This window comes from Hipposideros armiger, unplaced genomic scaffold, assembly GCF_001890085.2.
Source record: "Hipposideros armiger isolate ML-2016 unplaced genomic scaffold, ASM189008v1 scaffold_340, whole genome shotgun sequence".
Classification (NCBI taxonomy): Eukaryota; Metazoa; Chordata; class Mammalia; order Chiroptera; family Hipposideridae; genus Hipposideros; species Hipposideros armiger.
This window is the reverse complement of record NW_017731690.1, coordinates 1,386,908-1,400,753: the sequence shown is the minus strand read 5'-3', so window position 1 is coordinate 1,400,753 and position 13,846 is coordinate 1,386,908. Positions and strand designations below refer to the sequence as shown.

The window sequence follows — 13,846 nt, the reverse complement described above, 5'->3', positions numbered from 1 at the left end:
TCATCCCTTCCCCTCTCCTTCATCCCCACCCCCTCCCAACTAACAACCCTCAGTTCTTCCTCTGTGTCTCTGAGACTATCTCCATCCACTTCTCCTTGTCTCTCAATTTTAAAAAAGGAACACTTCAGCAATTCAGTGTTATTCTAAGTAGTGTGTAATTCTAAGCACAATAATTATTTTGACTCCAAAGACCAGAAAACCTGTTATTTAAATTATTGAATAATTTTAAGCTGATAATCCAAAATCCTGGCATATCTTTCATCCTTCTAGTTAACATCAATGCAGATTTTTCAGAATATAAACAAAATAATGACACTAGCAGAATTCCCCTTAAATTTTTAGGGAATACTATCTCAATTTGGAATTACTGACAGCCTGAAGTAAAATGTTGTACGATTGCTCTTCATTTTATAGCAACGTGTTTCCCTATTCTCAGAAGGTTTAAATGTTTAAGAATACGCTGGAAGGAGAACCCGCAGTCATTTCATTCTTCGAGCATTTCTGAAATATCATTTCCTATTAGGCAGTTGTGTGAGCACTGACAGCCTTGCCTCTCTTCTTCCCTAGAGATTAATTTATTTCCTGCAGCGCTTGTTCTTCATGGAAAATCTGACTCCTCTTCACCAATGGGAATTCTCATCAGCAGAATGTTAATTATATAAGCAAAACCATATACCATATTGAAAGGAAAAAACAGTTCTCTAGACAAAGCAATCTTTTTTTCTTTACTTTTCCCCCCTCCCCTTCCCTCTCCTCCCGGTCCCTTCCCTCCCATACTTTCCCCTCCCTTTTTCTTCCCTTCCCTCTCCATTTTCTCCTCAGTCTGTGGCTGGACAGCAACATTAACCACTGCAGAAATAGCCTGTGAGACGGTGGGGTACAGAAGAAAATGTGCAGGCTTTGCAACAAGACAGACCTAAGACTGAGCTCTAATTCCAAGATTGTCACGTTGCTTTGTGATTTTGTTTTCTTGTATGTAAAATGAGGAGAGAAATACCTGCCTCACATGACTGTGCAACAGAGGCGGGCACAGAGTAGACACTGAAAATTATCGTTATCATAGAACTCAATCAATAACCTTTATTTAGCAATTGCTGCATATTAATTGCTGTGGCATAATATTAACCATGCCTCGTGTTGGTATACAAAGGAATCTATCAGAGAGCTCTGAGGAGTTAGGAGTGTTAGACTAAGGCAGGCTATTGAGATAGCCTGTTTGAAGCCTTGTCTTACTCTCCATTTTCTTTTTTTTTTCTCATCATGACTTGTGCAGTTTTCATAATGTTCATTAGGGACTTATAAACATATTATTTTTTAACCAATAAGTTCTTTAAAAATCCAAAAACTCTTTGCTAAATAGTTTTAGATCTATTGGAATGTGAAACCGCATGTAAGTTTATTTTTAAGATTTAGTCTCTCTAAAATAAAAATTGTCAATTTCTAATTGATTCAATCTCAGAAATCAAACATTGATGAATTAAATCTTGAGACACAGAAGATGATAGTGTGACAGCAAAGTAGAGATACAATTGAGAGATACTAGATGAAGAAACAAAATCAGTTATTTTAAACCCAGAATGATCACTATTTCAGTAACATGATTGTGATTAATAAGGCTATTTAAGTGAATTAACATTTTCTTATATTTCTTACATTATTTTATGATTTGAGTGTAATCCTAGAAAGGAAGAGTAATTGAAGCATTAGATGATGAAATAAAAGAAAGAACAGATGTCATAGTGCAAACCCATGACAACTGAGACCTAATATAGGGCTGCTATTAGCAGAGATGAGCGGTGCAACTTATGATAGGTATGTTCTTTCATGTGACAAAATAACATTTTTCTTAAGATCACTGACAATATTTTAACTCGGGTAAAACAGGGAACTGGATTTATATGATGACCTCTCTTTGACCTCTGTGGAGTTATGTACAAATCATTGATTGATCCTTCTTAATGGTAAACACATTTTTTAAAGTATGAAATGATAAAGTATTAGTTACTTCGAAATGATAAGCTTTTGAGCCTCTCCCTGATTCCTTAATTTTCCTCTTGGATAACTTTTAATCTTACCATTTTAAATTTCTTTTCTCCTTTCTTCTAACCGCTTTTTCTTGTTGGCAGGTGAAATCTTTCTTTCATTTATTTTTCCAAACCAATTCTGGTTCTCATTTCTCCCAAGAATTCTGTCTTTATTCTGGCCCATAGAGTAAGCAAAGCAAAAAGGAACAGAAAACAATAACTTCCAAATTTTATCCCAATGTTTCTCAAAGTTCTTGTGCATAAAACAGTCATGCAATGAGCATATTAAAAATATATAATCTTGGGGTCTGCTCTCTATCTAGATCAGGGTTGGCAAATTCTGGCAGTTGAACAAAACTGTCCTATTGCCTGTTTTTGTACAGCCCACAGAAAAGAATATTTGTTTGTTTTTATTTTTAAATGGTTGGAAAAAATTAAAAGAAGAGAAATATTTTTTGACACATGAAAATTATATGTAATTGAAATTTCAATGTCTATATAAAGTTTTATTGGGACACAGCCACACTCATTCATTTACATATAGTCTATGACTGCTTTCATGCTGTGCCAGCAGAGTTCAGTAGTTTTGACAGAGACCATATGCAAAGCCTAAAATATTTACTAACTGGCCCTATAGAGTAAAAGTTTGCTAACCTCTGCTCGAGAGTCTGATTCAGAAGTTGTCAGGAGCTAGGAATTTATTTCAACACGTTTCTTGGGTGATTATGATGTCGGGGGTCTCCAGACCACACTTTTAAAAATAATGCAGTATAAGTCTTGTGAACAACCTTTCTCTTCTTCTCACTCATCACACCCACTACATCAATAAGTCCTATCACCTTTATCTTCAGACAATATCTAGAATATGACCTTTTTTTTTTTTTTACCATATCACTGCTGTAAACCTAGTCCAAGTCTAAGCCATTATCATTTCTCATCTGAATTCCCGTATTGGCTTTTCAACTAGTCTATCTGCTTCTGTTCTTACCTCATACTGTCCATTCTCAACTGACACAGTGAATGTGTTAAAACCTTAGTCCGATCATGTAACTCCTTCCCTTAAAATCTTCCAGTTGTCTCTCTTCTCCTCCCCTTTCTCACAATTTTAGCTACTTGGCCTCCTAACTATTATTCAGAAACTCTAGGGGTGCACCATCCCCAGGGCTTACACAGGCTATTTTCTCTAAGTGTCATAGTCTTGCCTCCAGAAATCTACATGCTTTCAGCTCTGTCTCCTTGAGGTCTTTCTGTAGCCATTACCTTCTTAGTGATCCCTTCTGTAACCACCTTACTTGAATTTCTAATTCTTCTAACTGGGGCTGCCTTTCTCCCTCATGCCATCGAATATACTAAGGCACTTTGCTTCTTTCTTTATTTATTTTTATTTATTTTTCTATTTTTTTAAGATTTTTATTGGGGAATTGGGGGATGGGAACAGCGCTGGGGAATTGGGGAAGAGGAACAGACAAGTTGCTGTTGTTTTGTTCTTCAGTCTAGTTGTGGAGGACGTTGCTTCACTGGCCCAAGTTGGCACCATCATTGCGCTCTTCCTGGGCGAGGCAGATCAGTCGCCGGCTTCTGGACGGCCGCTCACTGTAGCTGCTGGCCGCTCACGCTGGCTGCTGGCCGCTCACGCTGGCTGCTGGCTACACACAGTAGCCCATGGCAACCCACTGCCACAGGGGCTGCAGCCTATGCCATCGCTGGCGTCTCATGGCAGCCCAGCTCCAGCTCAAGCTGTTGTTCAGCATCTTAGCTGTGGAGGGCAGTGTCACTGGCCCTCATACGTGGGATCTGAACCGGGGCCCTCTGGCGTCCCAAGGCAGCTCTTAACCATCGCATCACTCGGCCGGCCCTTTGCTTCTTTATTTTGATTATGGGTCCCCTTCCCCATGTGAGGGCACCATGCGGGCAAGATTTTTCTCAGTCTGCTCTAGCCTTAGATTCTAGAAAAGTGCATGGCTCATGGTAGGGTCTTAGTAAGTATTTCTCGAGTAAAGAAATGAACCCCAGATTCCCAATCTGTGCTTGACAGATAATGTATGTCACCTATCAAACATTTTCTATATGCAAAAACAGCTACCAAGAATATAAACGTAAGACCCATTTTTGAAAATGATGCAATATCCATGTAACCACTGCAGATGAGAGGACAAATAAAGCAGCTAGTTCAATCTCAACCAGTAGCTTAATTACAAAACATGCTAAGGAAAGGAAAGTAGAGGACAGGTACAGATATGAAAATGGTACACGGATGAAAATCCAGTTGAAGATGTTCAGAAGAGATTTCAGAAAACCACATTTCACAACCAAGCTGCATCCTAAAGGAAGTAGATGTTCTTACAGCAGGCTTTATAATTCACCATCAAGTTGAGCAATTTGAGGAGACGAACACTCAAAGCTCCCAAAAGGAAAGCTAGCAGAGTGCGATTCACCTTGGTTCAAATGAACTCTAGAAAACATCAGCTTTATAAGAGAATGTAAAATAATTTTAGATATACTTGAACTTGATTCCTCTAAAATAAGAGGAAGTGCAGATTTTCTTTTGCTTTTACACTTTCATTAAAAAATTAGTTGTCTAATTTTGTATATATATGTAAAGCTTCATTTTGTGGATTGAACATTAGGTTATCCTTACATAGGTGTATATTTTGACTGTTGCAGGACACTTTTGTTTATTGCAGAATACTTTTTAGAGAGAAAAACAAAACTGCATTCTATATCTATTCTTCGATGGATGAAGTGTTTGGTTTGATCTCCAAGGAACTGAGTATACATTATCTCACATCCCTCAGTTAATTTGATCATTTAAGTAAATGTGAATATTCAAAAGTAATCAGTAAATATTCAATTCAGCATCAGAAATGTCACCTCCCTATTATTAATAGTTTGTGACATTTCCACAATGAATGGTTGATGAGTGCCAAAAGATCTGAGTGTTTTAATTCAATTTGAATTTTAAAACTTAAATAATCATCAGAAAAATCAGTTCCTGCACATTCTGAGATTTTTTGAAATTAATGTAATAAAGAACAGTTTTTACTCAATGAAATCTGCTCTGTCAACTTGAGCTGGCTGCTAGGGCTCAGATGTTATTTAGAGCATTCCTACACTGGGTGGAAGGTTGGGCTAGATCAAGCAGAGAGAGGCAGCTTCTAAGGTCCCCTCCAAAATTAAGATTGCTTAAATCCTATTATTTTATATTAAGAGAATCTAATCTAACTCCCTCACCTTACATTTTTCTGCTTATCTCTGTACTATCTTAAATCGGTTTATTGACAAGGGAGAGTGAGACTAATAACTGTCAAGATGACAGATTGAACTTTCAGACTGTGAGCTTATAATAGCTTTATGTGAATGTGACATGGTAATAGCAAGTAATATTTCTGTAGCACTTTACATTTTACAAAGCACTTGTAGGTCCATTATTTCATTTGATATTTCCTGAACACTATGATTCAGTTATTGCTATCAAAACTCATTCACTGATAAGGAAATGGAATTCAGAGATTCCTTAAGACACACAGCCAGTAACTCTTAGAATAAGGAATCAGGTTCTGCACCTTTATACTAAAGTGTATCTATTTCATTTGTCCTCACCTCCCTCTTCCCCCAAGAAAAGCAACACTGGGAGGCAGAAATACTGTTGTCATCCCTTTTTTACAAGTAAAGTCACAAAGATAGTAGGTGTTAGAAGTGGAAATTAAATCTGGGCACACTGCCTAAAAATCCTGTGTTTTTTCATCTATAATGTATATACTACAGTATGTAGTTTTATTGCTTTTTGTGATGTAAGGAAGACCAGAAAATCTAAAAGCAGCAGTGGGTGATGAGAGAGGGAATGAAATCAAAGAGAGCATGGAATCAGGCTCTCTCTCTCTCTCATCAGTCCACTGACTACCCCCACCTTACCTCCATCTCCCAGCACCTAACTCAAGTTAGCACTGAGGGGAGATGTTGACAGAGGAAAACAAATTCATGCTGTTAAGGGGATTAACGGGGATGTTTGAAGAAATTCCACTTTTTTTTCTGCTTTGACATCCCATTTCTTGAGACTCTTCCAATTAGTCTGCAAGCTCCTCAGAGGTCACAAAACTGTATATTTTGTCTTTGCATTTCACACATATAATAAAAATAGCTAACAATTAGTAAGATAGTGAAACTCTCCACTCTAAAATATAAAACTCTTTGCATTTATTAGCACATTTAATCTTTGTCATAATAGGCACATAAGCATCATATAAAATAGGAACTATTATATCTCCCCCCCCTCTTTGTAAGATGAGGAGATGAAGCTCATAAAGGTTAGATAACTTCCTTAAGGTTATAGAATTAGTATTTAGCAGAAAAAAAGAGGGAAGGAAGGCAGGCAGGCAGGCAGGAAGGAAGGAAGAAAGGAAGGAAGGAAGGAAGGGAAGAAGGAAAGAAGGAAAGAGATGGGAGGGGAGCAGGCAAAAGAAAGAGAGGGAAGAAGAGAAAGAAAAAAAGAAGAAACAAAGAGAAGAAGTGAGAGAGAGGGAAGGAGAGAGGAAGGAGAGAAGAAACAAAGAAACATATGGAGGACAAAGGGAGGAAGGAGGGGAGGAGAGAGGTAAAGAAGGGAGGAAGAGAGGAAGGGAGGAGAGATGAAGTCATGAGCTAATGAGCACTAGGGCAAGAGCCTCAGAGGATTCCCCTGGGTTCCATGTGGCTAACACTTAACAGCTCACTGGTACAGTAGAGGTATGGCGGAACTAAAGAGCTGACCAGTTTTCTTTACCTCTTTATTTTAGTGCTAGTGCATGTTACTAGGGTTTGTTTGTTTGTTTGTTTGTTTGTTTGTTTGTTTGTTTGTTTTTAACCACCGGTTCTCTTATGCTCCACAAAGCCATACTAGAACAAAATGAAGTTTCCTGCCTGAACACAGACAGAATTCTTCTTTGCAATGTAGCTTTCTTTACTTGAGTTTTGATATGGTGTGTATTAAAGTCTGTGTATGTGTTAATCAGAATCTTTAAATCATACAGCTTATGTTTGAGCCCTGTCACCTTTTCGTCAGTTTAATGATTACTGGTAACCTTTTTCTCCTTTGCAGTCTAGAACTCAACAGGGTGTGGGCTCTCTTCTGGAGGCATCCTGCCTCAGCCACAGTGTTGGGTCTGCAATCAGATGTTGTTGTTTTTTTTAGAGTACAATCAGCTTCAGTCTTTTACTAGCTGAGTGATTTCTGAACAAATCTCTTACCTTCACAGTGAATTCATTTTTTCACCTTACGTTACCTATATAATAGATTTTTTATGAGGATAAACTCAAAATGCAAAGAAAAGCAACTTGTAAACTGAAAAACACTTTACAAATTTAAGATATTATCTCCTACCTCATGGAAATATTTACCTTATTTCTAGAGACTACATTTCTTGCTTTCTTTTTTGACTCTTCTTATTTTGATGCCAATTATTTCTCAAAAACCACATATGCATGGGAGTGTCCTATAAATAATATTTGAAAGCAAATAGTTTTCTTCCTGGTTATTTCCAATACATATTTCTGATGGACTCCTCTTATTTTTCTTATTTACTTCTAGAAATCTTCAAAAGTAAAAAACATCAAAAATAACGAGATGTGACTGAAGCCACTTGGGTAGCGACCATAAATGTTGCAGTGGAAAAGTAAACCTAGCCTTCTAGCTGAAAAACAACTGTTTCCCAACAGCCTTCAAAAGAAGCCTACAAAGGAAAAAAACAGCCTTAAAAGTTTTAACAGATAAGACTTAAAGAGAAACTTGTGATATAAAATTCATAGTCTATTCTGTTGTGCCAATATCTTAATATATTGTTTCATTGATACCTAGCACATATATATATATATATATTTAATGTTCACATTTTTGGTGGTTCTTATTTCTACTACCAACTATTAAGCTACTGAAAAATAATTTTATATTTCACTTTTTTAGTAAAAACCAGTACAACATAGAATGACAGCTCACCAAATATTTTCTTTTTTTCAGAATTTGTTTTTCCATTTTTCTGGTGTTAACATGTGTGTTAAAAATAACTTTAAAAACTTACATCTGAGAGTGGCTTAAAATACCCAGGTTTCTTATCTCACTCTTTTGGAGCTGTGAAAATGAGTTTTTCTTCACATTTTCAGTTTATTTAAGAAATACACTGCAAATAAGTGTGTTTGAGTCTTTTTTTTTTTTCTGGTGCCAAAACCCCAGAGCGATGTGTTTGAGTCTTAACACCAAAACGATTGTGAGTTACAAGAATTTTACCATAACTTGCTCCCCTGTTACCTAACAACCAGAGTTTATAACTGCAATATCACCAAAGGTCTGATAGTATGCCTTATTATTTTATGTACTGTATAGTAGATAACCCTTTAGATGAATGTTTATTAGGATTTTAGAAAAACCATTTTATTTATGTATCATTACGTATTGAGTATACAGGGATGATATGATTTTGCCTCTAACAAAATGAAGAAACGAAGAAGTTTTCCTTTTTATTTTATTTTTTTTTAAGATTTTTATTGGGGAATTGGGGGATGGGAACAGCGCTGGGGAATTGGGGGAAGGGGAACAGACAAGTTGCTGTCCTTTTGTTCTTCAGTCTAGTTGTGGAGGACGTTGCTTCACTGGCCCAAGTTGGCACCATCATTGCGCTCTTCCCAGGCGAGGCAGATCAGTCGCCAGCTTCTGGGCAGCCACTCATGCTGGCTGCTGGCCACTCACACTGGCTGCTGGCTACACACGATAGCCCATGGCAACCCACTGCAGCAGTGGCTGCAGCCTACGCCGTCGCTGGCGTCTCATGGCAGCCCAGCTCTAGGTTGAGCTGTTGTTCAGCATCTTAGCTGTAGAGAGCAGTGTCACTGGCCCTCATATGTGAGATCCAAACTGGGGCCCTCTGGTGTCCCAAGCCAGCTCTTAACCAACACGCCACTCAGCCGGCCCACAAAGAAGTTTTCTCAGTTATACAGGAATTTAGTGGCAAGCTTTGGATTTGTTCATAGGTCATACTCTTTACAAAAACTGTTAGCTAATCTGCTAGCTCATAATTATTTTACATTATTTATAGAAATTTTTTCATTGATTTAGTACCAAAGAGTTTTTGAAAACAACAAATCATGAGACAACTTTTCACAGAAAAAAAAAATTACAGTTAGAGACCTTTTACACAATGTTTATACACTCACACGCCACTTAACAAGGTTTTGGACAACAATGGACCACATGTATGATGGGCCTTAAGATTATAATGTAGTTGAAAATTTTCTATTGCCTAGCAACATCATAGCCATCAGAACAACATGGCGCAAAGGTTGAAAAAAATCAACAAGGTTGTGGTTGAGATGGCAAACAACTTGAACCTGGGTGTGGATGAGGGTGACCTTGAGGAGCTGCTAGAAGGTTTCCCTTAGCAACTGACTAATGAGGAGTTGTTAGAACTGGAACAAGAACACACAGCTGAAGAAGAGACGAGAGAAAAGGGAAGTACAGGAGAAGAATAAGACCCACCTGTGCGACCCCACCCCCATAAAATTCATTGCATTTAGCAGTAGCTTTTTTAGACCTCAAAGAGCTCTTCAAAAGTTGGAAAACATGGACCCTGACACCAAAAGGTATTCAGTCATAGAGAGGAATGTTCACTGTACATTATCTGTTTATAAGCAAATCTATGATTAAAAGAAGAAATAAACCAAGCAAACCTTCTTGGACATATTTCTGAAAAGAGTGACTCCTCCTCAAGAAGATCTTCAGGCAGGTCCTTCATGAGGTGTCCCAGGAGAAGCCATTGTTATCAGAGGAGGTGACAGCTCTGTATGTGTTTTTGTCCCTGAAGACCTTCCAGTGGGACAAGAAGTGGAGGTAGAAGACAGTGACATTAATGATCCTGACCTGGTGTAGGTCTAGGCTAATGTGTATGTTTGTGCATTAGTTTTTAACAAAAAGTTTAAAAAGTTAAAAAAAAATTACAGAAGAGCTAATAGAATAAGGATGTAAAGAAAAAAATGTGTATAGCTGTACAATGTGTATGTTTAAGTTGTGTTATTACAAAAGGGTCACAGGGTTAAAAAAATTTTTAGAAGTTTATAAAGTAAAAAAGTTATAGTAAGCTAAGATTAATTTATTATCAAAGAAAAATATTAAATATGTTTAGAGTAGCCTAAGTGTACAACATTTATAGTCTACAGCAGTGTACAGGGAAGTCCTAGGACTTCACATTCACTCACCACACACTCCCTCGCTCACTCACTCACCCAGAGCAACTTTTAGTCCTGTAAACTCTATTCATGGTAAGTACTCTATACAGGTGTACCATTTTTCATCTTTTATACCATATTTTTACTGTATATTTTCTATGTTTAAATATGTTTAAATACACAAATACTTACCATTGTGTTATAATTGCCTATAGTATTCAGTACAGTAACATGCTGCATAGGTTTATAGTCCAGGAGCTGTAGGCTATACCAGATAGCCTCGGTGTGTAGCAGGCTATCCCATCTAGGTTTGTGTAAGTGCACTCATGATGTTTACACAAGGATAAAATTTCCCATTTTTAAGTGATACATGACTGTATTCTGAGTCAGTTTACTTCCCCTGACCTTTTTTTTTACTTTTTAAGTGGAAATGAATCCTGATTTCCAATACCCTAAAGATTGTTTTGCAATTTGATGTGGTAAATATTGTTGGTTATCTACAATTTCTGAAATGTTCTGGGACGGTTTCACTGTATTTTATTTTGCTTGTCTGTGCTTCTAAGAACAAGAACTTTTCAAAGTTTATGTCGCCACATTGATTGTTGAAGAACATAGAGAATCAACCCAACAATTTTGGCAAACTGGTGTTTTTGGACTTAGAACTCACAGGCCAATTTGTTATGTTTCAAATAATAGTGAATACTTAGTTTTTGTTGTTGTTGTTGTTTCTAATATATGAGAACAATTAAATTTGTACTTCTAGTAAGTACAATTCTTTGATTAGAAAAATCAAAAGAAAGCATCTCTTAGTTTGATTGTAAATCACCATGGGCTTTCTAGTAGAAAACCATATATAAGATTTCTAATTTAACATAAATCCTTCTGTGTACTGTACTTCCAGCGCTCTTCATTTTGAAAAGTGTAATGAATGTTATGCTCATTGATGGAAGATTTTTGGAAGGTTAAAAATAAATTTTCTAATTTTAGTTTGTGTGTCTGTGTGTTGTCTGTCAGGTTTAACTATGGAAAAACTATCTTCCTATAATAACTAAGTTAAAATACTCTTTAACTAGAATTGAAATCAATTCTTCACTGCTAAGGAGGGGGCTGTCCATGTTAAAGAAGCCAAGAAGAGAGAGATCTCCCCCCCTCCCACCCTCACCCCCACCCCTACCCCCACCCAGGGACCTGCAGTGCTGAACACAATGACGGAGTCTCACAGCATGGTCAGGCTGCGTCAATAGCTGCTAAGACTATCAATTATCAATGCCGCCTTTTTTCCCAATTGAACCAGTCAAGCAGTCAAAGAAGGGGATGAAAAGGGAGTGAGAAATGGAGAAATGAAAACGTTCTTCTTTAAGATGTGTTCCACTCTCATAACCAGGGCTTTTATATAAAAGTGCCTGTTTTAAGATCAAAGTCAACATCAGTGAGACTTCCAGATGTTTATCCAAAGGCTTAAAATACAATTTACTTCTTCTGAAAGGAAGAGGATATATAAAACTCCTTAGAAAAAAAGAGTCAGAATTAGGATCCAAGAATATCCCTAGGCTGGGATTCCAAAAACTGGATCTAATAGAATTAAAGCATTCTTTTTATTATACCATCTACTTTCACCATTTTATAACACCACTTCTTAGTTTTGCTTCCACTTCTACCACTGTGACCCAAGCTTCCCGGATTACTGTAGTCGCCCTGTAACCGTTCTCCCTGTCCCTGCTCTTGCTACCAATTTTTTTTTATTGCAGTAGCAAGAATGAGCTCCTTAGAAATCATTGTAGTGTTTAACACCACAGCTGCTTCCTACCTCACTCAGAGTAAAAGTCAAAATTCCTAAAATGATCTACAAAGCCCTACATAATCTATTCCTGTTACTTGTGTGGCCTCTTCTTCATTCACTCATCGGTTCAAGTCATGCTAGCCTCCCCATTGTTCATCAAATACACCAGGACCTCGGCTTTCTCTCCAATTGGAAGTGCTTTTTGCTCAGATATCTACACAGGTCACTTCCTCACTTCCCTCAGGTTTTATATAAATTCCCCTCCTGACCACAGTACCTCATACTGTAACCTCAACCTCGCCTGGTTCTTCCTATCTCCTTCCTTCATTTTGTTTTATTTTTCTTCCTATTCATTGATTCTAACATAGTATACATATTTTTAAAACTCTTTGAGTGTGGCACTGATTTCTGCCAATACACCTGGGATATGATACTGTTTTGTCATATGTAAACCTACGTTGGCCACAAGTAAGTAAAGGTAGTTACAGGGGATTCAACTCAGCCATTTCTACTATAATAGCTCTTTCTTCACAGACCAAAGAACCATTTCTATGGCTCCAAGAGACACTGTGTATGTGTGTTTTGTTTATAACTTGAGAAATGAGGAAATGAGCACTAGTAGGGTCTATAGAACCAATGGGCCCACTGTGAGATGGGCTTGGCCCAGAAGACTCTACTTATATTTACCAACTCTAATAGGAATTGTACTATTTATGAAAGGATAAATCTAAGTACTATGTGCATGACTGTTACATGGTTTATTATATATTCTGTCATTAATGTACTGAAGCTGTTGTAAAGAATGAGTGCTAGATACCCCTATAGGTGACTACAAAGGTGCTTAGGCTGAAAGGCGTTAGGCCCTGTGGCTTCCCTATGCTGATGGGACTCACACTGTTACCATCTTCTTGTCATTTCTTGAGAACAGTGCAATGTTTGGGTACCTGAGACAATGTAACTGAATGCCTGAAGACTCCAGGATATTCTTTCTCTGCAGAGTGCTTGCTATCTGTTTTCTACCCTTCATAAAGCTAAGTAAACTTTGTGCAGGGTAACTCTATTGTGTCTTGTATATTTGATTGACAATCTGAAACTAAAACATGTTCTAGTGGCCTTGTCCTTGCAAGAGTACAAAAGAAACATAAGAATATTAGAAACAAAAAACATAATAATTGGAAAAAAAAACCCAAAACTGTTAGCTACAACAGAAGAGAGAGTTTATGAGATGGTAGATTTTATTTTATTTATTTATTTTTTTATTATTATTAGTTTCAGGCATACAGAACAATGTAATAGCTATCCTTTTCATCCCTCAAAAGAAATAACCCCCCTCTCTCATCTCCTGCCCATCCAACCCCGATATCATACTCATCTACTACAATTCCATTGACTCCATTCCCACACTCTACTCCACGTCTTGTGACTATATGTATATATAATTATAGTTGACATACATTATTATTCAACATCAGCTTCAGAAATACAGTGCGGTGGTCAGGCCTCTACATCATCTATGAAGTGGCCTCACTAACAAGACATGAGTCCATGAGATGGTAGATTTTAAATTAACACCCAGAATACAGCAAAGACAGACAAGACAATGGAAAGTATAAAAGATATGTTAAAAGACATTTAGTTGAGTGTAAGAAGGCATAATAGTCATCTAATTAGAATTAGAGCAGGAGAAATTGAGACTGGTACAAGGCTGAGGTGAGGCAATATTCAAAGATGTTATCTAAGAACAAGAATTCATAAATGATACTAATTCTCAGAATTAGAAAATACAGCATATCTCAAAAAAGATTTTTTTAAAAGTAATTTTCCAACACATTATATTATAGTGAAATTTGAGATA

The 13,846-nt window shown here is 37.2% G+C and overlaps 1 protein-coding gene across 4 annotated transcripts in view; it reads left to right on the top strand.

Annotated features, from left to right (window-relative positions):
• The window catches only part of THEMIS (thymocyte selection associated), a 170,310-nt gene extending 161,759 nt beyond the window's left edge, over positions 1-8,551 (top strand). For all 4 annotated transcript variants that reach the window (XM_019661211.1, XM_019661212.1, XM_019661213.1 and 1 more), the window contains one exon: positions 7,588-8,551. In XM_019661211.1, the coding sequence (XP_019516756.1) occupies positions 7,588-7,619 (32 nt within the window). In that variant the 3' untranslated portion in view covers positions 7,620-8,551. The remainder of the gene's footprint in view (positions 1-7,587) is intronic.
• Positions 8,552-13,846: the final 5,295 nt, after the last annotated feature.